General features: G+C 52.7%; 11 protein-coding genes and 1 non-coding gene across 12 annotated transcripts; 4 read left to right on the top strand and 8 right to left on the bottom strand.

Moving 5' to 3' along the window:
• Nucleotides 1–501: 501 nt before the first annotated feature.
• Nucleotides 502–1,952, bottom strand: QC761_302710 (uncharacterized protein; the record flags this gene model as incomplete). Its single annotated transcript, XM_062877411.1, has 2 exons — nucleotides 502–1,642; nucleotides 1,770–1,952. 2 exons carry the CDS (start codon nucleotides 1,950–1,952, stop codon nucleotides 671–673), a joined length of 1,155 nt encoding a protein of 384 aa, XP_062733098.1. The 3' UTR covers nucleotides 502–670.
• Nucleotides 1,953–3,676: 1,724 nt separating this feature from the next.
• On the bottom strand, nucleotides 3,677–4,164 carry QC761_0049390 (uncharacterized protein; the record flags this gene model as incomplete). The annotated part of the gene is made up of 2 exons (XM_062872457.1): nucleotides 3,677–3,862; nucleotides 4,129–4,164. 2 exons carry the CDS (start codon nucleotides 4,162–4,164, stop codon nucleotides 3,677–3,679), a joined length of 222 nt encoding a protein of 73 aa, XP_062733097.1.
• Nucleotides 4,165–5,833: 1,669 nt separating this feature from the next.
• Nucleotides 5,834–7,350, bottom strand: CHT4_2 (Chitinase 4; the record flags this gene model as incomplete). Its single annotated transcript, XM_062877344.1, has 3 exons — nucleotides 5,834–6,876; nucleotides 6,982–7,129; nucleotides 7,192–7,350. 3 exons carry the CDS (start codon nucleotides 7,348–7,350, stop codon nucleotides 5,900–5,902), a joined length of 1,284 nt encoding a protein of 427 aa, XP_062733096.1. The 3' UTR covers nucleotides 5,834–5,899.
• A 1,650-nt stretch (nucleotides 7,351–9,000) lies between these two features.
• QC761_301960 (uncharacterized protein) lies at nucleotides 9,001–9,620 on the bottom strand (the record flags this gene model as incomplete). Its single annotated transcript, XM_062877343.1, has 2 exons — nucleotides 9,001–9,280; nucleotides 9,343–9,620. 2 exons carry the CDS (start codon nucleotides 9,618–9,620, stop codon nucleotides 9,001–9,003), a joined length of 558 nt encoding a protein of 185 aa, XP_062733095.1.
• A 293-nt stretch (nucleotides 9,621–9,913) lies between these two features.
• Nucleotides 9,914–12,763, bottom strand: QC761_301950 (uncharacterized protein; the record flags this gene model as incomplete). Its single annotated transcript, XM_062877342.1, has 1 exon — nucleotides 9,914–12,763. One exon carries the CDS (start codon nucleotides 12,761–12,763, stop codon nucleotides 9,914–9,916), a length of 2,850 nt encoding a protein of 949 aa, XP_062733094.1.
• Nucleotides 12,764–13,271: 508 nt separating this feature from the next.
• Nucleotides 13,272–13,900, top strand: QC761_0049340 (uncharacterized protein; the record flags this gene model as incomplete). The annotated part of the gene is made up of 2 exons (XM_062872456.1): nucleotides 13,272–13,499; nucleotides 13,795–13,900. The coding sequence occupies exons 1-2, from the start codon at nucleotides 13,408–13,410 to the stop codon at nucleotides 13,898–13,900; spliced, it is 198 nt and encodes a 65-aa protein (XP_062733093.1). The 5' UTR covers nucleotides 13,272–13,407.
• Nucleotides 13,604–13,685, bottom strand: QC761_0049350. Its single transcript has one exon. It is a non-coding gene; the product is annotated as a tRNA-Ser (tRNA).
• A 10-nt stretch (nucleotides 13,901–13,910) lies between the features above and the next one.
• Nucleotides 13,911–17,659, bottom strand: QC761_301930 (uncharacterized protein). Its single transcript, XM_062877340.1, has 4 exons — nucleotides 17,132–17,659; nucleotides 16,924–17,057; nucleotides 16,764–16,848; nucleotides 13,911–16,690 (listed from the first exon to the last, which is right to left on the bottom strand). Exons 1-4 carry the CDS (start codon nucleotides 17,383–17,385, stop codon nucleotides 16,078–16,080), a joined length of 1,086 nt encoding a protein of 361 aa, XP_062733091.1. The 5' UTR covers nucleotides 17,386–17,659; the 3' UTR covers nucleotides 13,911–16,077.
• Nucleotides 14,694–15,836, top strand: QC761_301940 (uncharacterized protein; the record flags this gene model as incomplete). The annotated part of the gene is made up of 1 exon (XM_062877341.1): nucleotides 14,694–15,836. One exon carries the CDS (start codon nucleotides 14,694–14,696, stop codon nucleotides 15,834–15,836), a length of 1,143 nt encoding a protein of 380 aa, XP_062733092.1.
• Nucleotides 17,660–17,845: 186 nt separating the features above from the next.
• On the bottom strand, nucleotides 17,846–19,538 carry QC761_0049310 (uncharacterized protein; the record flags this gene model as incomplete). Its single annotated transcript, XM_062872455.1, has 2 exons — nucleotides 17,846–18,009; nucleotides 18,071–19,538. The coding sequence occupies 2 exons, from the start codon at nucleotides 19,536–19,538 to the stop codon at nucleotides 17,846–17,848; spliced, it is 1,632 nt and encodes a 543-aa protein (XP_062733090.1).
• On the top strand, nucleotides 19,035–19,693 carry QC761_0049300 (uncharacterized protein; the record flags this gene model as incomplete). The annotated part of the gene is made up of 2 exons (XM_062872454.1): nucleotides 19,035–19,562; nucleotides 19,640–19,693. The coding sequence occupies 2 exons, from the start codon at nucleotides 19,035–19,037 to the stop codon at nucleotides 19,691–19,693; spliced, it is 582 nt and encodes a 193-aa protein (XP_062733089.1).
• A 336-nt stretch (nucleotides 19,694–20,029) lies between these two features.
• QC761_301910 (uncharacterized protein) lies at nucleotides 20,030–21,617 on the top strand (the record flags this gene model as incomplete). Its single annotated transcript, XM_062877339.1, has 2 exons — nucleotides 20,030–20,089; nucleotides 20,585–21,617. 2 exons carry the CDS (start codon nucleotides 20,030–20,032, stop codon nucleotides 21,413–21,415), a joined length of 891 nt encoding a protein of 296 aa, XP_062733088.1. The 3' UTR covers nucleotides 21,416–21,617.
• Nucleotides 21,618–22,379: the final 762 nt, after the last annotated feature.

The raw sequence follows: 22,379 nt of genomic DNA, 5'->3' as shown, positions 1-22,379 counted from the left end.
GCGATTAGAGTATGTTTGTGCGGATAGCTAAAAGGATGAGAGAACCCCCATTGAGAACCCAAACCGTGGTACCTTATGTATCATCATGATGAGCTTCGGTTTGAGGTCAAGGATAGTCTGAAGAGGTGTCCCATTGACATGAACTTCAGTGTCAGACTGTGGAAAGACCTATGGAGATAGTGTAAAGATATTAAAATATCATGAGGGCATGTCAACATGGCATCGAGGCACACAAGTGATGCGGGGCCGCATCCAAACTCCGCTCAAAGAACCTTTTGCGTATAGGGTATGGTGAGATTTAACTGTGCAACAACGTCGAGTGGGGGCATTACTCTTACTTTTAAACCTATTCGAGCATAGTATAAAACCTGTCATGATAATCCGAAGGCATATGATGATACCTCTAGTATGAAGGCCTACAATGATCGTTAAAAGGTGTACTCAGATAGAGTAATACATCCCAAGATAAAATCAAGGCGTGGCAAGATCACATCAAGGCATACAAGTCATAGTTGAATGTATTCAACTTCCACTCATGGCCCTATAAAAATGCTCAGGGCTTATTAGCCCGGCCAACATCCTCTGTCCTCCGGTCCCCAACGCCTCCCCCCTCGCTTCCGCACGGCAGACCAAAGCGCCCCCAAACGCCACCACGACCGCCCGCGAACTTTCAGGCCTCTGACTCGCCGGCCCGGCTCTCGCGCGTCGCCGCGCGAGCTGGAGCGCTCACAGGCGCGAACTCAACCCCGAACTCCACCGTCCTGGTGATCCCTGCTGGCTTAACACCAGCCTCACCCCCCTCGCCAGACCCGAGGATCTCGTCGGTACTATCCGACCCATCCAGCCCAGCATCACCCCCCACACGTGACCAGGGGCGGTCGTCCAGCTCGATCTTAACGGGCCAGGTTGTGGCCCCCCCACCGGCCCTCCCATATCTGTGCCCAGCCGTGGCACCACTGGTCTGGCTTCTTCCAACAGAGCTTTTGAATATTGTTGGCCAGGTTCTCACCAACAGCACCCTCACCGAAGGCAAGCACAAGCAAACAAACGCGAGATTATACTCGATGATCGTCCACAACGTTCCAATGATGTCGTATGTCCTGTCCGTCACATGGCTCACTAGGAGCGACTGGACTCGGAGAGCCGATGCCACCACAATAAACACACCCAATCCAAACACTGGCATCAACGCAAGCTTCTGGCTCAGGGGGATGTGCAATCTAATGACGAGAGGGAACGGGAGGACCAAGATGATGAGATCGGTGACCAGAGAGACGATGGCGTTCATGTTCCAGATGATGTAAAGGTTCAGACACTTTCCACGGATGTCGAGATCCCAGGCTGAGGCGACAGGGATGCATTGGCAAATTCCCACGATGCTCGAAGAGGTCATGTAAAGGAGGATAAAGTAAATCAGGCTCATTGCTGTTAACTTGAACGCTCGGACGTGACTAAAGATCCGGACGTAGAGCAAGAGGAGCGAGACCTTGGTGAGATGGAGAGCAATCTTGTGGGTGATTTGACCAAAGAACCAGATCTGAAGGGCCGAAAAGAGATCGTGCTTGGGGATAACATCGGAATGCTTGCCGAAACCGTGGCTGACCATGGCAAAGAACATGACATTGGTAGCTATATTGAAGAACTGTAACGTGGAAAAAAGGTCAGCAAGCTGGGAGACTGAAGAGGAGGGGTGAAAGTATGGCACAATCACGACTTGGAACGACCGTAGTGGACGGCCTGAGTCAAGTCGGGACGGAGAAAATGCATACCAAAGCTGTGGCACTGATCCAATCACCACGGTCCAACATCGTGGTCGCTCTGCGGGCGTGGATTCTGATGGCGAGGAGAAGAGGGCAGACAATGGTAAAAAGAATCGTTGGAATCAACACCCAATGGGCTCGGCTCTCATCATTGTAGCCACGATAGGGCTCTTGGGCTTGCTGGGTCGCCATGATCGTTGCTGGGATGGCGTTACCTTCAATGAAGCCTTGCGTGGCGTTGACGTTTCCCGACGGAGAGTTGAAGTTGTAGTCGCTGGGATCGAACAAGATGTCAAGCCTTGCATGAGGTTGTTGTTCTTCACTGGAAAGACCAAGGTGGTTTCTGGGATCGAGCAGGATCAGAAGCCTCGAATGGGGTTGTTGGTTTCGACAAGGTCAAGATGTGGTCGCTGGGATCAAGCAGGGTGAGAGGCCTCACGTGGGGTTGTTGTCTTCTTTCCACAGAAAGGGTCAAGGCGTGATCGTTGGGATTTAGCACAATGAGAAGCCAAGTGGGGACCTGTTGTCTTCGACAGGAAAGGTCGAGATGTGGTCGTTGGGGTCGATCAGGGTGAAGCCTCGTATAGGACTTTTGCTTTCCACTGAAAAGGCCAAGCTGTGGTCGTTGAGGTCGAAGCTCGAACAGGGTGTCAAGCCTGACGTGGGGTTGCTGTTGTTGTCGTTCTCAGGGTTAGGTGTGGTCTCTGGAACCAAGTCAGGATGCACTGTACCCGGCAGCTTGGAAACGGCACGGCAGGGAAGACGGAAGAGTGGATTCGAAGGAAAATAAAACAACGGCATGGCATCCGATATATGGGTAACGTAGCCACACCCGTCAGCCCTGTTCAACCTCTCACAAGTTGAATAGAATTGAGTGCCTCTTGCTTGCCTTCGATAAGACGAAATCCTTCCTGTGATGGGCTGACTTCCCCAGACAGCATCCGCATCCTGTCTAGGGCGTTTCCTTGACCGTTGCGTGATGGGATTGACGCATGCCTAACCCCTCTGGATGCACTTGATCGCCTTTGGCTTCATCCTTTGTTTTGCCCCTGCGCAAGGCTTTGAACAACCTCCCAGGAGCTCAACCTCTTTCCCCGGAAATGCAACACAGCCGTTCCCCGGCAGCCGGTTCTGGCGTTGTTGGTCATCACATACCGAAAGCACCTACGTATTGAGTCGAAGGATTGACTTGAACCAGGTAACATACCCTTGACCAAAGCTTGTGTGTTTGGTCACTGGTCGCTCGTGATCAAGGGTTTCATGCATGCGCAGTTGACGACAGGGTCGACTCGCAGCTCGGTGAGCATGGGAGTCAACACCACACTGCCGGCCAATTTACGGTCCGAGCCAGGCCCTTTGCTTTTGTCAGATGCTTTCTTGCATGACAGATGGCGTCCAACCTTGCGTCTTGCAGAAATGCCCACGCCAAGACACGTTGTGTTCCTCGACCTTGACCAATGTTTGTTCCGGGTTCCGAGTAGCCAGGGTGTTTCGTCTGGCTGTGACCATTGTTTCTCGAACTTTTCGACGTTCTCAACTAGGTTCTAGGGTCAGATTGTTCGGTACGGGAGGTCCGCGCGGTGCGGCGTAGGTGGTTGGCTTGGCCCTGGTTGGAGAACCTTGTCAGTCTTGCTCCTAACTGGGATCAAGGTAAGAAGAAAACGATGAAAGGAGATACCATGCTCGAGCCCTCATTTCATCCAAAATGTTGAACTGAGAGTATGGATTACAAGAGTATGGATTACAAGAGTGATGCTGAAACGACATCAGTGCTTGCAATCCGCGATGCCCCGAGAAGGTCCACAGTTGTGCAGCCAATGGACGGGCTGCTGTCGTTGAATCTGCCCCGGAGTTATGTCTGGAGATATTGGACATCGTAACTGAGACCAAGAAGTCAGGCTTCTTTCGGGCTTGGATCAACACCGGTAGAAGGAATGCTGGTGGCTTGCAAAACGCCTCCTGATTGCGAGCAGAGACTCCATGGATGTGACAGTCTCGTGCTGCATGTGGTGATGTGGAGGATAGGCCATAGGTGGCTTTGACCGAGCTTTACCCGTCACAAGTTTTGGATTGGCGAGGGTGTGCGTGGTGAGGTTGCTACCCTGTTCCTTGGTTGGTTTCGACTTTCTTTGGGGGTTCCATGTTGTACTGAGGATCAGCGCCGACCAGCGAACACGAACTCCAAGCCAATTCGAGTCTTCGTCTGTGTATTCAATGCCAAGTTAGAATGCCCCGTACCTTGTAAAGAGATGTTGTCAAGCCACTCAATGTGAAAGAAAAACATACCAAGTGTTCAAACAGGACCACTTCGCACAAGTCCAGGGTCTCAATTCCGGGGTCCAGTCAACCGGTGACAAGGATGTTGGACAGGAGTACCAATGGCTCCCCTGAAGGTAATCCACATGTAGACGGTTGAAGTGTCAACAATGACCATCGCCAACGACCGTAGAGTGTGAGGAGGTAATCCTTGTCGCCTTGCAAACAGTGAATGGACAGTGGAATGGATGTTCCAAAAGAAACTGAATCTGGAGGGACGACGACCTTGTTATCAGCATCAGGCTGGTGGGCCGGGGATGAAAAGACATCTAGAGAACATACAGAGCCGTATAGGAGGGGCTTGCTTACTGACGTAGATATCCGATTTTGAGAGGTTAACAGGGGCTGGACGGTCCGGTTTTGGGTTCGTCCAACGGCTGAAGTAAGGGATATAATGGTCAATTATACCTGTAATGATGCATATAATGATTTCCAGTTATGATGCTATTCTAATGGGCACAAGGCTTAAAATAAATGAAGATGTTGATGGGATGGGTTTGTGTTTGTTCAACTTTGTGGTGTTGTGACGCTAGGGCTTTTTCCCCTCCAATGCCTTTAGGAGTAACAAAACTTTTTGTGCGTCTGAAAAGAAACAGGAGTGTTGTGGGTCACTGATTTTGCAGTGGGTAGAGTCGGTAGAGGTGAGGGAAGAGCCTAAATAGGGTTTGTAGCGGCAGAAGCAGCCAGGTTGACTCAACCTGAGGAAGGACCGACCTTGACAAGAAGCACGGGCCTTGATGGAGCTCATCTGCTGTGACTAGGTGATGGTGATACCGAAGTATCTGACTGTCAATTGGTATCTCTCAACTCGACGATATGTTATGGTGGTCATCCTAAATTATGACTGATGTTTGCCTTCATGACGAAGCTCAACACCGGTCGGTGATGAAGCAACTGCGCCATGTCCCCTAATGGCACTCACGAAGTCATTTGTTGACCGGAAGTCAATTCACAAGGAGTCAGAAGCCCAGTCACACAATGACTGGTGAGAGAAATAAAATGGGATTGGTACCCAGTTTCTAAGCACCATCAGAAAGATTCTAGATCTCATTCAACAAACCCGTGATAATCTGAACAGGCCCCCTGACGGTTGAAGTCATGAACACTGCGTAAGGTACAAATGTATCTCTGGAGCGTTCCTCAACACTTCACACACATTGATGCTCTCAATGCCTTCCTCTTGTGAGACAGGGACAGCACAGTAATAACAACCCCCCAGACAGTGGCAGAGGAAGAGCTGCTTGGATCTTCGCGGAGACTGTCTCAGCCGGCAAAAGCCGAGTTGCTTTCTTTTCACCCTGTTATCTGCACTGACCCTTACGGGTCGTTCAAGACATCAAAAAACAGCTATTATTGGCTTGAATAGAGATTTTATTACAGAGAGAATCTTACCTTGAATTTTCTCCCTCATCCATTCATGGACGCTACAACGGGAGAAAAGGCCCGGACGGGAAATGGCTTGGGCCAATCATGACTTTTCTTCTGATCTCTCATACGCAGCTTGAACGTGCGGGAAGACGCAAGACATCAAGCAGAACAAGGGACCATCCAAGTTATGAGATGGGTGCGGGTCAGGACAGGCAACATTCACAGCAACAGCAAACCATGGACTTGACTTAAAATAACGCTTATTTAATGTACACTCATTCATCGTTATCACCATCATCATACAGTAATCCCGATAGGAAAGAACCCCCTCGATGAACAAAAAAATCTGGAATCCAGAAGAAGAAACAGAAGCAGAAATCAGAGAATATCACCGGTCGTCAGGGAGATCATGTTATTCTTCTCCTCACACCCCCCTTACCCAAACACCCAGCCCTTCAAACAAACCCCGCCCGCAGATTCTCATACTGACTGTCAGGGAATCTGAGCTGATTTGGACTCGAATCGATGCCCCCCAGCTCCCGAAAGCTGGTCCCAACCAAGCTCTGCCCGTCGGTCCGGTCAGCAGACGCCTCCCAGAACATGCTGCCCCCGAGCCCCCTCTGCTTGAGGTACGCAACCTTTCTTTGGATCATCTCGGCCGTGTCGAAAGAAATGAGCTCCCTTTTGGCCGGGTCATAGCTGTACGTGGCGCTCGCCGCGGCGTCATACACGACCTGGGCTCCGGGCTTGGGCAGGTCTTTGTAATCCCACACGCCATTCTCCCAGCTCCCGCCGCCGACGCCGGAATAGGCCTGCCCCAGTCCGTTTGTGTTGGTGAAGGCCCTCCCGTAGATTGGCATGCCGAGCACGATCTTGGACGCGGGGATGTCGGCCGAGATGTAGTCCGACACGGCACGCTCGGTCGAATATGGGGTGGCGGTGTCGTTTGTGTGGTAGAGGTTGGCTTGGTGGCCGGCGCGGAAGTCCCAGGAGCCGGCGTAGTCGTAGGCCATCAAGTTGAAGAAGTCGAGGTAATTGGCCATGGATCGCAGCTGCATGGTGTTGTAGTGGGTCGGTCCGGCCGGGCTGGCGATGGTGAGGAGGAAGTGGTAGTTGCTGGCGTGGGTGGCGGAGTAGGAGTCGAGGGCGGACCGGACCGCCTGAAGGAGGAGCACATAGTTGGCCGCCTCGCCAGAGCTGGCGGGGTATTCCCAGTCGATGTCCAGGCCGTCGAAACCCAAGTCGGCGAGGAGGCGGACGGCGGAGTCGGCGAAGCGGGCCCGCGAGGCCGGGGTTGAGGCGGCGGAGGCAAAGTTGGTGGAGTACGTCCATCCGCCGATGCTGAGGAGGACTTTCATGTGGCGGTTGGATTTCTTGAGGAGAAAGAGCTGTTTGACGCAGCCGTAGACATTGCGGCCTGGCTCGCTCCATGCTAAGACACATTAGGTAAGCGGTTGGGCGTCGTGAAAAAGGGGCGGGCTAGGGGTAAGTAAACAATCAAAAATTAAAAAGAAAGAAGAAGGGGGAAACAACATACAGTCGCCGGGGTAGTGCTTGTCTAGGTCGGCATAGGTGTCTGAAAGATAGACCTCGCCATCCGGTCGAAGATTGGCAAAGGAATAGAGAACATGAGTAATTTGTGACGCCGGCAGCTGGGCAGGTTGGTAGTTACGTCCATAGATGCCCTTTTGCAAGATCGGAGTTAGCCTCGAGTGTTCTTCAGGACAAGATGACATTCATATCTCACCCAGTTGGTAAAATAAACAATATTCTTGTAACCACCAGACTGTCGTATGGTGACTTCGCCCTCACTTGGAGATGGAAGGGGTGATCCTTGAACGGTGGCAGCGAGCGAACAAAAAGAAAGGGCAGCCAGCGCCGCTTTCTTGAGGGAGAATAGTGGCATTGTGGTCGTTCAGCGACTTGAAAACATGTAGTGAGAGACAGACAGACACTAAGCGTGCTGGGATGAGGGGGAGAATGTTATGAGAAAGCTTTCGCTCGGGAAAAAGTCGACAGCAACCCGCCCCCTAAATATCAAATCGAGTCTCAACTGCACCCACAGCAGCTTTTATTCGAGTACTCGAGTTGAAATCCAGAGGCTGGGAAAATTCAGTCTTTTGAGTCTTTGGTGTTTTCCGTGATGGTGTTTCTGAGGCTGGGTGGTGGACCAGCTGAGGTGAAGGCCCACTGAAGCGGACTGCTTTGTAAATGGATACCCCTGTTCAAAAACAATCGTCTCAGCTGCTGGCAGAGTCTGCAAGTAAAAACAGCGGACATTTTGTTTCCTCTTATACTTCCCATAGAACGTTGTTTCAAGGAATGGTCCCAGGAGAGATCCCAGGACCTCCACCATTGACTCCATCTCCCCCAGCCTGCTGGGTGCATAAGCATTCCGATCGATAGCAACGTTGCCGCGGTCCATCTCACGCGGAAGACTGCTCCGGAGAGCTTAAGAAGCACGATGGCTACCTTTGAAAAATCGTTGACATGCGCATGTGTTGTGGTTGTGAACATTTTCAGTGCATTCGCCGTCGGTAATTTCTCAAATGACCAATACTATCCCCAACCCAGGCCGTGTCTATGCTGCTGCGGGCTACTTTGGATGCAACACTACTCTGGAGTCTAACCGCCGTCGTCGAGGGTGTTACCTGAGCTATCAGGCAAGTTGGTGAAGTGAGGGGAGCATGCCGTTCTGACAAGATGCAGGTGGTGTGTCGAAAAGTTCCAATCAGAGAGCCAAGGCGTTGTCAGTCCTTTACCAGGTATCATCCAGTACAAACGTGATTGTGATCACCAGGCACCGGCCATGATCGTAATGTCCAGATTGGGAAGGTCGATACAGGCTACACGGAGTTTCCAACTTACCCCTGACCAAAAAAAGTCATGTCCAGGTTGTCGAAGGAGTACCGAGGTCTGCTTTGGTTTAGACTGTGGCAGCATGCGTTAAGCTCATCTGCCATCCTGCCCTTCCGGCCGAGAAGTGAGATTTCGCGAATAGGGTTAGATTCGCCGTGAAATTTGGAGCCAGCTGTCTATCGGGTTTCCTCTGGTGCTGGGCAATCATGTGCTTTCGGACGATAGAGGTGTGATAATATGCTTATTCTCGACACCCGCCCGTTTGGTTGACCCTCAAATAGCCTACGTATATCTGGGCACCAGTATTGCCTCCAGCAACAATATAAGTTTCAACTACCGGAGAGGCACAGCCGTCGGGCTGTCCCGCAGCAGCGGCACTCTTATCAAGAATCAAGAGAACTATCAGGTACACACATGCCCCACCCAAAGTTCCCTGGTAGCAGAATCCCACCCTACCACATGCTGACCTATCAGGTTGTATCACGGTTGCAGTGGACTATCTCTTCATCGATTGCAACGTTACCGAGGGGTCAAAAGACAGTTGTTAAACATATTGAATCTTGTTCAGCATGGGCCAGGGGCTGACAGAAAAGCCAGGGCACGCATTGGTTCACAAAATGATGGAACCTCCGAAGGTAGTGTACAGCTCAGCAGCAATAATGTGATATCCGGTCCCGTTGGGACTTGGCTACTCATCTTAGACGTAGTTGTTGATAGTAGTCGGAGAATAGTTGTTGATGGTGGTTGTATGACATGGGCGAGCGCGACTGAGACTCCCCCCTCCAAACGGTATTACGGACGACCCCTGTCGCCCTCGGATGCGTATCAAGGGCAGCACCGGCCATCCAAAGATGCTAGAGATGGCCACCAGGATACCCAAGTATGTCGCTAGAACCATGATCGCACTGTTCCACGCCGGATTTTGTCCTAGCAATATTCGTACTGCCCATTTCGAAAACGATACAAAAGAAGCCCAGCTGCATCGCGAACAAAGTTAGAACCAAGACAAAGTAACCAGTAAGGATTAATTGGTTCGCACCTAGTCCTGATAAACTTGATAGCACTTCTTCGGTAGGATATCTTCTCCGATCCCTTTTCTTGCGCATGTCGAAAGTTATGATGGTCATCCGCCATGTACCCCTGTTCCATCACATCCAGCGGGTTGCTGGGCAAAGGAGACACATGAGGTAAATCGCCTGGGTCTGAGGATCTCTGAGAATGCGAGCGTCGTGTGAGGCGGTTCAAATTTGGTCTGTCGAGGGTACTGGACGACGAAGTTGTGGCGCCCCCTACCATCTTGAGCCGCGTGTCGCCCATCAAGGCAAGGGAGTTGTCGGCGTTGCACTATGGGTGGCGTTGGCCAATACGGATTATTGAAGATGCATGTTCCACTGACAAAAGGACAGAGAGGTCTGACGATACAGGTACCGACTCGGTCCTGCTGGTCAACTGACAGATCGCTATCCTAGGGAAGGTTGCGGTCGAGTGTTATAGATGCAGGAAAGAACGAAAACAAGCCCAGCGTCCCGATACGGACGAGGGAAGAATGGTCTTTCCTATTCCTCAGGTCAACAATTGCCAAGCCGGAGTTGGAGAGCGGGCAGGTGCCCTCAAGAGTCCACAATGTTTCTCGGTTTAATCCTCTTCTGTGGACGAGGCAGGAACTTGAGCGCTTTGCCGCCTCCCTCAAGGTCAACCAGGCGAAGCCGACGCGTCAAGAAAGTGGTTTGACCAGCACCTCCATTTTTTGGGTACATGAGATCCTCAAGGTAATCTACAATAGACTTGCGATCAATGTTTTGACGATTGATGTCCAAGCCAGGGCTCGTCAAAGCCCTGATAAAGCGGTGATATTTCCATGTCCACCGTCGTTCCCGGCAAAGACTTTTCAGGAGGACAGACAAGGGTGTATCTCCTGCCCGGTTTACTTCGGTCAAGTCTGGGCCCGCTGCGAGGATGAGATCAATGACCTTCTCGTTGCACAGACGTTGGCCGGCCGCAAGGGAAAGGGCGCCATGCAGGTAAAAGCCGTTGGCAGCACGTGGGTCGTTTGAAAGGGGCTGAATCTTGAATATTAATGTCAGCGCCTCTTCTGCCTCCAAGGCGATGACTCGGTTCAAGATCCTCTCAGACGAGCCGGGGCGAATGGGCAGATGGAAATTGGCGTCGTGGTGCAGAAAAGCGAGCAGAAGCTGCTCAGCCGACGGCATGGCCAAAGCTGGAGACTGCATGATGGCGTTCTTGACAAACAAGGCTAATGGATAGTCGCCCGATTCGTCGGGAGTGTTGACGCTGGCGCCGGCATCGATCAGGAAGTAAGCGACCGACAGCTCCATCGTCCGCAGTGCGTGGCACAGGACACGTGTGGAATCGACAAGGGTGAATTGAGGAAGTCCGCGTCGCGCAATTGTCTCCAGTGCTCGAGTGGCACGTTGGTTTGCCTGGTTAAACATGGTCATGAATAAGGACGGATCTGAAGTCAACAGCCTGTCTGTATCGAGATCCAAAACAATCTCGAGCAGACTGTCCATGGAAGCCGTCGGGGCATCCTTAACAGCATATCGAAACAGATCCTTGAGAATATCAGGCTCGAGGCCGCTGCGGAGACATCCCTTGCGCACAAAAATATCGCAGGCAGCAATGTTGGGCGTCATGAATGCGTTCACGAACGGCGTCCAGCCTCGGTTATCGGTGATGGAAAAGAGCTTCTCGATCCCCGGAAGGTTGAGAAAGAAGCGTAGGGTGAATAGTTGGAGCTCATCGTACGATTTCTGTCGTCTAAAAGGAAGATGCAGCATTGAGCTTCCATCTAGGTCGGTTTCGTCGATGCGAGCGCCGGCGTGGAGCAGTGCTCGCATGGTCTGAGCCAGGGCATTGTGATTCACCTTGGCCGGAGCCATTGCCTTGTTCGAAGGACCCACGATGGCCTGCATCAGAGCGGTTCGGCCCATGGCGTTTCGTGCGTGGACATCGGCACCTGCTTTGATGAGGGCCTTGACGGCAGGGACGTTGCAGTGCTGGGCAGCGGCCATGAGCGGCGTGTCCCCGTAACAGTCCTTGGCATCCACTACGGCACCCTTAGAGACCAGAGATTGCATTGTTCTCATCCGGGGAATCGCCCGTTCGTCCTCGCAAATATCGAGAGGACTCTGGCCTGCCGGTCGAGCCGACGGCATGCTGCACATGTGAAGCGGCGACAAGCCACCGCCGTTAGTGGTGAGTATGAAGCCACGATTCACATCCGCTCCTAGCTCAGCCATCTTGTCAACATCCTGAAAAGCGCCAAGTCGACAGGCCTCACCCAAAGGCGTGATGGTGGTGTACGGGATGTACATCTTGGTTTCGACGTTGATGTTTGCGCCAAGCTCCAGGAGAAGCGGCAGCGTGGAGTCGAACCGGCCATTGGCGTAGGCATGATACAAAGGTGTTAGCGTCTTGTTGTCCTTGACATCCACGTTGGTCTGGATCTTATTGTCCACAAGGTACCGGACGACGTCTGTCAGACCCATGGCGGCTGCATGATGCAGAGCTGTGGCGCCATCCTCGAGGCCCCGGTGCTCACCATGGGGATTCCACAGGTCCATGGCGGGAGTTGCCCCGCGAGACAGCAAAAGTTGGGCCACATCTGAGCGGGAATGGCAAATGGCAATGTGTAGGGGTGACCAATGAGGGACGTGCGAATTCTCGGGCGACTCTAGCGCGTTGAGGACACCATATAGGTGGGTGCAGCCGCAGAAGTTTTCTGAGCAGGCGATGACCGACACTCCATGATCGAGCAAAATCTGGACGATCTCCGTGTGACCACCTCTGACGGCAAGGTGGATGGGATGAAACCGACGGGTCACGGTGCCGGGGCTCCGGGTGGGAATCCTCGGGCCAAGACCTGCTCCGTAGTGGCCGTCGAAGCTCGAGGTGGAATCGTCGGTATCGGAAGACATCATGTCGTCCATCAACACATCACTCTCGCTATCCGACTCGGAATCCTCGGCGTGGCCCCAATGGTCCGAGGCTCCAATGCTGCTGGAAGGCTGGTTGGTATCGAGGGTGGTGGCATGGTCGCTCTCTTCGGCGTCGAGGGACCACTCCACCACGGCATTGGACTCGCACTCGTTGTCAGATTCCCACACACAGTCGTCGGCATTCCCCAGAGCAGCACTCTTGGCCGTGGCAGTGGCCTTTTGCCATTCACTGGACGGAAGTTGATCAACAAGCTGGATGTTTGGATCGAGACCGACGGCGAGTGCCATTTTAAGCGTCTTGACCATGCCGCACTGCGCGGCCCAGGCCAGCGGCCATGCATCACCACGCTCGGCGGCGCGCCGGTAGAGATAGGAGTTTGCCGCATCATAGAGCCGCTTGTCGGTGCGCGCAAGGGATGCAATGTCCTTGAGGCGGTCGAGATCCTCGATGATGAACTCCAGGAGCTCATTCGGAAGCGCGGACAGGGAAGCCGGCGCCATGGTTGCACGTCTGCTGTAAGTTGAGCCGCGTGGTGCCACCCGAAAGGAACCTTCTTTGCTTGCTACTGTGCGTGGTTGCGAGGGACTCCTCAGAAAGCGAGAATCGCGCTTTGGATAGCGGACATGAAGAGGAAAAAAGAAAAGAAGGGTCGAGACGCGGTTGCCTGGGTGCAAACGGGGAGAGAGACTTCCTTGTCAAACAGGCTGATCAACAACCTGAGCACCTCATGGAACTGGAAGATGGGAAGAAAAGCGTCTGTACTGCCGGTGTCTGCACTGACCGCTGCTGCGACCCTGCAGGGCTGTCCACTCAGCGCTGCAGCGGGCAACCCCATGCTCCACTTTGGCGCTGGTTCCCCTGCCTCCTCCACATGGCAATCTCTTGGCGCGCTGTCTTTGGACTGGGCTGGCGGTGACTGCCGGCAGATTCAATTTCGCCGACTTGGGTCTTTCCGCTTCGAGCTCGGATTGGGGGTCCGCAATTAGCCAAAACGTCATGCAGCACCTGCATCTCTTCTGGAAGTTTTGGTGGAAGAATTCCACCCATCACCACATTCGGCCCGGGTCTTTACGGTTATCATCCTCGCCCACGTGTCGCCGTGCATCATGCAACGCTGTCTATCATCAAGGGAGCATTGGCCTTGATGTGCGGTGCGGGGTCTTCCGTCCAGAGTCACCTCACCAGCTCAACAGCACGCAATGGGGTGGAATACCAATCCCTAAGGTTGATTGTCCGGTTCGTTTTTAGACTTCTCTTTCAAGTCCTCGGGCCTTACAACCCTGTCATTTGAGCGGTAATATATTGGTACAAATAGTATAAATCCATCTCTGCATGGATAAGGCGTGGTGGCAGAGTGGTCTAATGCGCAAGACTAGAAATCTTGTTCCTTCGGGAGCGTCTGTTCGAATCAGGCCCACGTCGACATATCTTTTGCACTTTTTCTACACATATCTCCAGTGCCACCAGTTTTCTTGTTATGGTCAAATTCCGACGTTTTCTGTTTTTATTCATCTATTCATTTCTCACTCAGCGATGTCATTTTTGTTGTCACCGCCCGTCTATCTATAAGTGAGCACTCGCGTAAGCGTGAGAAGTTCGAGTACATCATCAAAATCATTGGAACAAAACCCATATAGTAAAACATTCAGCGTATTATTTCGTCAACAGATGAGGAATGACAGTAAATAGGTGTCGTGCATCTGCAATTCAAAACTCGAAGTGATATGCCACGCCTCCGTTCGCCGCGTTCCCCATCAACAGCACCAACAAACAAGATGAGCACCCGCATGCGCGATCATGCCAACTCCTCAACCCCTGGCCCCCAGGTGACGGTGACTTGCTGTTGGCACCATGATCAACCCATCTACCTGCACCTAACCTGCATCCTGTGCCTCAATCATAATCTCGTTCTCGCCGGAGCCAACACCCGCCCATCATCCACGGTCCGTGCACCTTTGAGTCACGAGATTGTCAGACGCACTGCGGTGTGATGCCACGGGCATCCTGTCGAGGTCCTCGAGGCACAGGTGAGTAGGGTTCCTGGAAGTGGATGGGCTTAGTGCCTCAATATCGACAGTCGACACCAAAAACCGGGCAAAGTTGTTGGTGGTGGCATGGGTGGTCTGCTGCGCCGTACCAGGAGAACATTCCCCGACCTCCTCCGCCTTCTCTTTTCTCCCGTCTTGCCTCCTCGTGGCGTTTCCCTCTTTCCTTTCTCTTTTGTGCTCGGTTACACCTGGCCATCGTCTTTGGTGCGACTATCAACGACCACCATTCTACATGGGACGGCCACCCACACGAGGCCATAATTTTTTGAAGGCTCCCAGTGTGAAGCACTGATTACACTCTTTCAATTTTGCGCAGTTTAGCATTCGCTACCTTTCTTTTATTTTGCTGCATAACACTTCTGGTTGGAAAAGAGACACAGAGATGGGTAACACGATATCCATCGCGCGGAAGGGGTTGTGGGGGTTTCATGAAGAACCACGCATCAAGAGGAGATGTGTTCGGCGGAACCCACCTCCGAGCACAGGCACCTCGACGGGGGGTGGTAACGGCTCAGGGGGCGGGACAGGAAGCGGGAGTGGAAGCGGAACCAGCACCGGAGGCGGCGGCGGCAATGGCGGCGGCAATAGGAGTGGGAGTGGGAGTGGGAGCAGTGGTGGAAGCGGGAGCGATAGCGGTAGCGGTAGTGGAAGCGGGCGCGGTGGTGATAGTAGAAGCGGAACAAGTCAAAGCGGCGGTGGAAGCAGTAGGGAGCATGGCGACGAGGGCAATACTGGCGGCAAGGGAGGCACTGGAAGCGAAACAAGTCATGACAAAGGAAGCGGGGACAATGAGGGGAATGGCGATGACGAAGGAAGTGGGCGTCATAATGAGCTGGAATCTCTCGGCGGATCAGGGACGTCGCCGTCACAAGCTTCAAGCAAGAAGTTCTTCCAGGCAGTAGCAGGCTCGACAGGTGGGGCAAACTCGACCGATCCCTCCAACACAGCAACTCCGACCGATGAGTATGGGTCGCCCCTTCCGAACCCAACATCGTTGCCTCCAGGATCGGACAGCTCGGACAGTTCTGACGGAACAGTTGTCGGAGGGGGACGGCCGTCCACCGGTGTCATTATCGCAATTGTTGGCGGCGTCCTTGCCGGGCTGGCTGTTCTCCTCGTCCTCGCATGGCTGGGTCATCGAGCATGGAAACGCCGTGAAGAGAAACGGTTGATGACCACGGAAAAATCAGCAATTCCGCCGCTCTTTTCGTCCGAATCATTTCTTGCCCCTCCTCCTCTTCCGACTCCTGGCACCGCGGTACACAATACATCAACTCTGGTCTTTCGAGAGAAGGGGCTGACGAAACCGCCCACACACCCGTTCACGTCAATCCACGAAGCCGATAGTTCCACAGCTGTGCACGAAATGCCCTCCCCGATGCCACAAACAATCGGCAACCGACACGAGCTGGCAACACCAGACATCTTGGAGATTCCAGACTTTGGCGATATTGATCTCGACATGACAGACCACGAGGACGATGGTGATGATCTGGGAATCAGAAGGCCGACTTCTATGCTATGATGGCTAGTTGAGGTTCGGTAGATTTAATATTTAATTCTGTATGGAATGTAGATACTGATGTAGCATCCACAGTCGGTTTCTCGTTACTCCTTTAGAGCTTGGCCAGAAGAGGTTGATACACGCCATTGAATGCATACTCTTCGATTGGGAGATAAGTTCCTGTTTTTTTAGCATCCGCCGCATTAGTCAATTCACCCTATCCAACAGTACGAGGTATTTGTTTGTCCTTTCAACGAGTCTTCTAATAGCCCTCTCTCTTATTGACTTTGTTGACCGGTTCCGTGTCCTCGCTCAATCTCTTGAGGTTGCATTCCAAGATGGACAGGACTCTTTCATTGTAATGTGTCGATGCGCCAGATACATGGGGAGTGATGATGACGTTTTCCATACTCCAGAGCTCGTGTCCACCTGGAAGAGGTTCAGGGTCAGTCACATCCAGAGCTGCACCTTTGATCAACCCTTCCTTCAGCGCGTGAATGATATCTGGTGTGTTGACCACAGGTCCGCGAGCAATGTTGGAAACGAATGTCCTTCCCTTCCTGCCGTTCGCCGCCAGCAACTCAAACTCGGCCGCTGCGAGTAGATGTTGAGTGTTGGGCGTCAGGGGGGTGGCGATAACCAGCAGGTCCAGCCCAGAGGTCAGGAAAGCATGCAAGTCTGCGCGCGAAGAGCCCGAGAACCATTTGGAAGGGTAGATCCCATCGGGGTCCCCAAGCCCTGGGGGCGTCCAAGAATGGTCTTTTTTCGAGGCGGGCGTAGTGCGAGGATGGAGGGTGTAAGCATGGATGTTCATGCCCATGGCAGTGGCTAAACGGGCTGTTTGACGGCCTATTGAGCCATAGCCCAGAATTCCGCTGACGGCGTGTTAATCTTGATGAACATAACGGTAAAGGTAAAGCACGGAGGGAACAGCACGGGGAGACCAACATTGTTTTCTGGACGGCATCATCAATAAGGTTCAAGTCAGATCGATCCCATCGGCCTTCTTTCTGCTTTTCATGATACTGGGGAACTGGGATGGAGAGATGGGTCAGTGTTAAAGATGAAATTAGGTATTAGGAGGGAAGAGGCGAAGCCAAACACCCACATCGATGTTGAAAGGCTAGATATGTGCCAATGATCCATTCCGATATCTGGGGGCCGTGAACGCCATTGGCTGTACAAAACTTGACTTCGGTGTCCTTGAAGATTGGCAGATCCAACACATGGTTGGCGCCAGCACTTCATCAAAGGGAGGTTTAATTAGCCATGCCACGTACTTCGTACTGGTCCTGTGCCAATCATTCTATTCTTACCTCATGAGTTGGACGTATTCCAGCTTTGGGGCTTGTTCCGGCGTCGGCAGCACCGTAAAAGTCAAGAGGACGGTGACATCCTTCCATTCCTCGTCAGGGAACGAGGCCCAAGTCTGGTCCCATTCTGTTTGTCGATAGGTGACCACTTGCAAGCCCGGAAACTCAGCTTTGAGATTCTCAATGAATTCGGCCGGCTGTTCCCAGGGCATGACCATCAAAAGTTTGTGACCCCGCAGGGTCTTGTTGATTGTCATTTTCGTTATTGATGTGGAGCGGATGATAAGAATGTATTCAAAGGAAGGGAAAGTCAAGTTTATGAAAAGAATAGTTTGACTTGAACTTGATTTGTGCGGGGATCTGGACAACACATTCCGAGGTGGTGTCTTATCAAGCCGGGCGTGCCGGGATAGCACGCCTTGGGGATGATGCGATGTGGGGTGCTTCTTTCCCTTATCGGATTAATCCTGCGATACTTCAGGACTCTCGATTGGTGCCCTCATTTGCCTGGCCCTTGAAGCTTTCTTGCACTGCAGTGGAGTTTGAGGTCTGGAAATCTCGGAACCGGCCGTCCTGACCCTCCCTCAGAAGAATCCTGGAGTGGTATTGGGTGTCTTGGCGAACAGCCTTATCACAAACCTGATCATCAACATGCTTCAAAACCAGGACGCGATAAATTATTCGCAGAGCGATACTACAAACACACGCCAATGAAAATCATGCCTCGTGCAGCCTGACCTGCACACCGCTCCCGCTTCTGTTTTCGATGGTATGGTGGAACCTCATAGGGGCATCGGCTGGCTCTTGCGCGTTCTCGATCTTGTCGTATCGCTGCAGTAATCTCACAATAACATATGCGGTTTTCGTTCGCGCAAATTGTTCTGTCTTTCTGTCAGTCCAGGTTCTTCTGAGCCAACCTCCACGGGAGGAGCGAATACTCACGACCCAAACACTGACGGATACCGCCGCCAAATGGAATGAATTCGAAGCCGAATTTGCGGCCTCCATTCTCCTCCCACCTTTCAGGCCGGAATTGATCCACGTCAGGGCCCCAGATATCATCCCTCCTCGTCATGGCGTAAGTTGGGATGAGGACCTGCGTTCCCTTCGGCACAAACATGGGGTCGTTGCCGTCGTCCCCGCCGCCCCGCGGCAAAACCGTGTCCCGGACGGCTACTCTTTCATTGAGCGGGATGACAGGCGCCATACGAAGGGCCTCATTAACGACCGAGTTGATGTATGGGATGGAGTCTCGCAGCTCTTTGAACTCGATGCCGCTCGGTTGGGATGGGTGGTATGGACCAAACTGTTGTAGAATTTGCTCTCGTAGCTTGTTGAAGACATCCTGATGGCGTGCCAGGAAGTAGAAAACCCATCCAATTAGGGAAGCTGTGGTGTCTCGACCGGCAGTAAGGATGTTGAGTGTCTGGCTGCGCAGCTCAACGGGGTCCTGTGTTAGCTTTGCGAGCTCATCTAAGAGGATGTAGCGACCCGGGGAGGTGAGCCCAGTCTCGGACTGAATCCCGGCCAAATACTTGTCTCCACGCTGGAGCCTCAACTGCACAAACCACTCGGCGTATTTATGCACAGCTGCGCAGTGGGCGTTGAACTCCTTGGTCGGCAGCAGCCAGCGGTATTTCCACAGGGCTCCTCGTGTCTCTATCCAGGCCTTCCCGGCGTCCATGTGGGTGCCGATATTCTCTCGGTCGGGAGGTTCATACCCAGGGATAACGGGCAACTCAACCCGCTCCGATGGGTTCTGAGAATGAACCGAGTACCCATAAATAAGCTCGGTGGTGATGTCCAGGGTCATGTTGTAAAAGAGGGGCTGCAGGTCGAAACCGGCGGTCCATCCCTTCTCACCGGCTCCGTATGATCTGTCAATGGCAAAGAACAACTGCTGGACATGGCGCTCGATCAAAGCAAGGTCGTTGATCTGGTCTTTGGTGAACTGAGGTCGCACCAGAGCACGGGAGTGCTTCCAGGCTTCGCCTCTACTGGTGAAGACGCCGGAGCCAAAAAGCGGTTTCCAACTAGCATTTCTCTGCTCCCCAACATCCCAGTCGGGGGCCTTGCTGGCGAGCATGGCCTGGACGTTAGCGGGATCGCGGGTCACGATAAGCTCGTAGTCGGCAATCGGGACCACACAGGTGTGCACATCTTTGCCCATCTCCTGGTCGATGGCCTCGACGACGTACTGGGGACCTCTGTCGGCCTTGGTGGCCTTGACACTCTCAACAAGCCGGCCGAACCCCAAGAACCCCTTGGTGGGCATCACGCGAGCGGGCCTGCATCCCAACCGAGCTGCTTCTTCGTCATTTCGCCGTCGGACAGATTTCTTTCTCTGGAGAGAGTGAGCAAGCTGGAACACGCAAATAGCCGCTGCCACTGCGAGGGCAAACAGGAACATGATAACAGAAAGGTGAAACGCAGGGTAGGTATAAATCAACAGAAGAGTGAGAGGTTCGAGAAAAGCATTGCTCACGAAAACCGTCTCCTCTCTTGATGTAGTGCGACAATATCCCGGAGCTTGGAGACAGTCCCGAATGCTCGGTCAGCCGTTGATATTCCGTGAAGGGAAGGTCGTCACCCACGGCGCCTTGATCCAGGTTTTCAATGAATTTTTCAGCAATATCCGAGAGAATATTGGTATACGCCGGTGCATCGTCGGTCGCGATACGCAAGGCCGGCGGCAATTGATGGGGGACCATCCAAATCTGCTTCCTTCTTCAACTGCAACCGTTACCCAAAACTCCGACCCGAGAATCTTTCATCGCACCGACTACTTACCCAAGGTTCGCCCGGTTGCGAGTGGCTTTGAGGCAGCCTCAGTGTGAAAACACCACGTTCCTAGTTTACCGCACGTTTTACTTGCAGTCTTCCTCCCGGTGCGCAGACGGAATGAATCGCGTACCGGATGGTTTTGAGCCGGATTTTCTTGGGTGTTCTTGGGCCCGTTCCGTGAGTAGTTTCCATGCCCTCGTATCTCAAAAGTCCACCTCCAGTCTGTCATATTTACCATCGAAACAAGTTGATCGCGTGCTTGGATCAGCCCCCGTTTTGTCTTCATATAATATCTTCCCAGCCCAGCCTACCTTCAGGTTCTTCCAAAACAATCAATTCAGATATTCAGATTCGATACTTCTCGGCATTATGGCCGTCAAATTCCCCCTCCTGGCATGGGCAGTGACGCTCTTTTGCGACCATGTGAGAGCAGCCCCGGCTTCTCTGGTACCGCCTCATTATTCCGGAGAAGCCCAGAGACTGGCGGATCCCACATACGGTCCCATTCCAGGCCAGTCAAATCTTTACAATTATTACTGGGGCACCGATAGACCTTTTCCAGGCAACATTTCGGATCCAATCTTCCCAACCCAGAAAGGGCCCCCTGGTGTTGATGACTGGGTTTGGCAGAACCTCTTGTCGGCCGAATGGCTAATCTTTGAGTTTTATCAGCAAGGCATTGAGGCCTTCACCCCACAAGATTTCGTCAAGGCGGGGATGCCCAACACCACGTACAGGCGCCTGATGGAGATCCGCAATAACGAGGCCGGCCATCTGCGCATCTTCCAGAACCAAATCTCGCCGACCTCCATCAAGCCCGGTCGTTGCCAATACCGGTTCCCCTTTACTGAGCCCGTTGGGTATATGGCGCTGATGACTGTACTTGAGATTTCCAGCATGGCCTTCCTTACGGGTCTGGTGCAGCTTCCCAAGCTCGACTTCAACAAAGGAGCCATGTTGGCCATCGCCGAGGTTGAGACCCGCCACGAGGTGTGGGCGCTGCTGGACATTTGGAAGGCAGATCCATTCGGCGGTCCATCCGACACCATCTTCCCTTTCGCCGGTGAAATTCTGGACTCCACCAATGCATTCATTGTCCCTGGAAGCTGTCCTCGTGAGAACCCGGAATTTCCCCACAACCGACAACGGCTGCCGGCCCTTTCGGCTGGGAAGGACACTGTGAGTCTGACGCCAGGCTCGAGGATCAGTCTGCACTTTGACGACCCACGTAACCAGCCCTACTTCAACAAGCGCATCCAGTATTATGCCGTGTTCTTTCATGCAACGGCCAGTATCAGTGTTCCCATTAACACGCGTCACTGGCCCCGCGAGGAGATCTGGGTGACTATCCCTCGCAACTTTGAGACCAAGGGGGTCATCGTTGCGTGCGTTGCGGATCGACAGGGGGCGCCCACAAAGGAGTCGGTCATTGCTGGTCCAGCTGTCATCTTGGAACAGCCTGCAACCCTTGCAACGGCTCTCTTGCGTGGCAAGTCGGGTTGAAGAAGATGACCGGCTTGCTTGATCAAAGATGGATCGAGCGGCGCATATATTATGCCTGTCGGAATATCATTTTGTACAGAACCTGGCCAGCTTGGTGTTTTGGGCATGGCTGGGAACAGGCGCTGTTTCTGTTGGCCATCAAATCTTTGTTTTAGAAAAAAGACATGTCTATAGCCGGGGACAAAGTTATTGTGTAGAAACAACAAAGACATACAATTCTACCTACAGGACTGTCTTGCTGTTATTTGCATTTTCTAAAACTGGGTATCCATTACGGAAACAAGCCACATGTGTCTTTCAGGATGAAGAAAGGACTTGTGACTTAACAATGCTATCGGTAGAAGCATATTTCAGTAATAGAAATCCACCTCCCAGCTTCAGACCTTACTTCTAGGCCATCCAACTTCATTTATCATCAATACACACATACCAACAAAGCACCAGAACACCATCAACGCTATATTATCTCATATACCTGCCTCATCTGGTCAGTATGGCCATCAACACCGAGTCAATGCTGACAACCGGTACATTGGGTTCCTCCCAGCAAGCTCAACACATCATCCGGCTTCTGCTCCGATCCCATTATTTGTCAGCCGAAGATCAGCTCAATCTGGCTCTCGCCAACAAACACATGGCCAGGATCATTGACATCGAGCGCACCCGTCCCAATGTCACGGATGTTCCCTTTGAATACGATGACAGCCTCGTCAATCAAGCGATCAAAAGTGATCGGGAAGATTGGCTTGAGTATCTTTTCGGCATCGGAGACTTCACTGACAAGGAGGCCGAGAAGTCTATCAACGGGCTACTCATGTACCGCGATGCTTTGGACGGCAAAAACGACCGTTTGCATCACACTATGGGTACGCACCTGCTGCTGGAGCTCTGTTTAAAATTCGATGCAGTAAGTTGTCTTCGATCGCTGATCAAGTGTTGCAACGAGACCTGCTTCAAGCAAGAG

The sequence above is a fragment of the Podospora bellae-mahoneyi genome, chromosome 3 (assembly GCF_035222275.1).
Source record: "Podospora bellae-mahoneyi strain CBS 112042 chromosome 3, whole genome shotgun sequence".
Lineage (NCBI taxonomy): Eukaryota > Fungi > Ascomycota > Sordariomycetes > Sordariales > Podosporaceae > Podospora > Podospora bellae-mahoneyi.
This window is presented reverse-complemented; position numbering and strand designations above follow the sequence as displayed.

What these genes read in the sequence shown, in the direction of transcription:
- QC761_301930 (XM_062877340.1), bottom strand. Translation starts at nt 17,385, where the DNA reads ATGACAATCAACAAGACCCTGCGGGGTCACAAACTTTTGATGGTCATG. An exon ending in GAATACGTCCAACTCATGAG is followed by an intron (nt 17,058 to 17,131) that starts GTAAGAATAGAA and finishes CCTTTGATGAAG; the next exon opens with TGCTGGCGCCAACCATGTGT. An exon ending in GATGCCGTCCAGAAAACAAT is followed by an intron (nt 16,691 to 16,763) that starts GTTGGTCTCCCC and finishes ACACGCCGTCAG; the next exon opens with CGGAATTCTGGGCTATGGCT.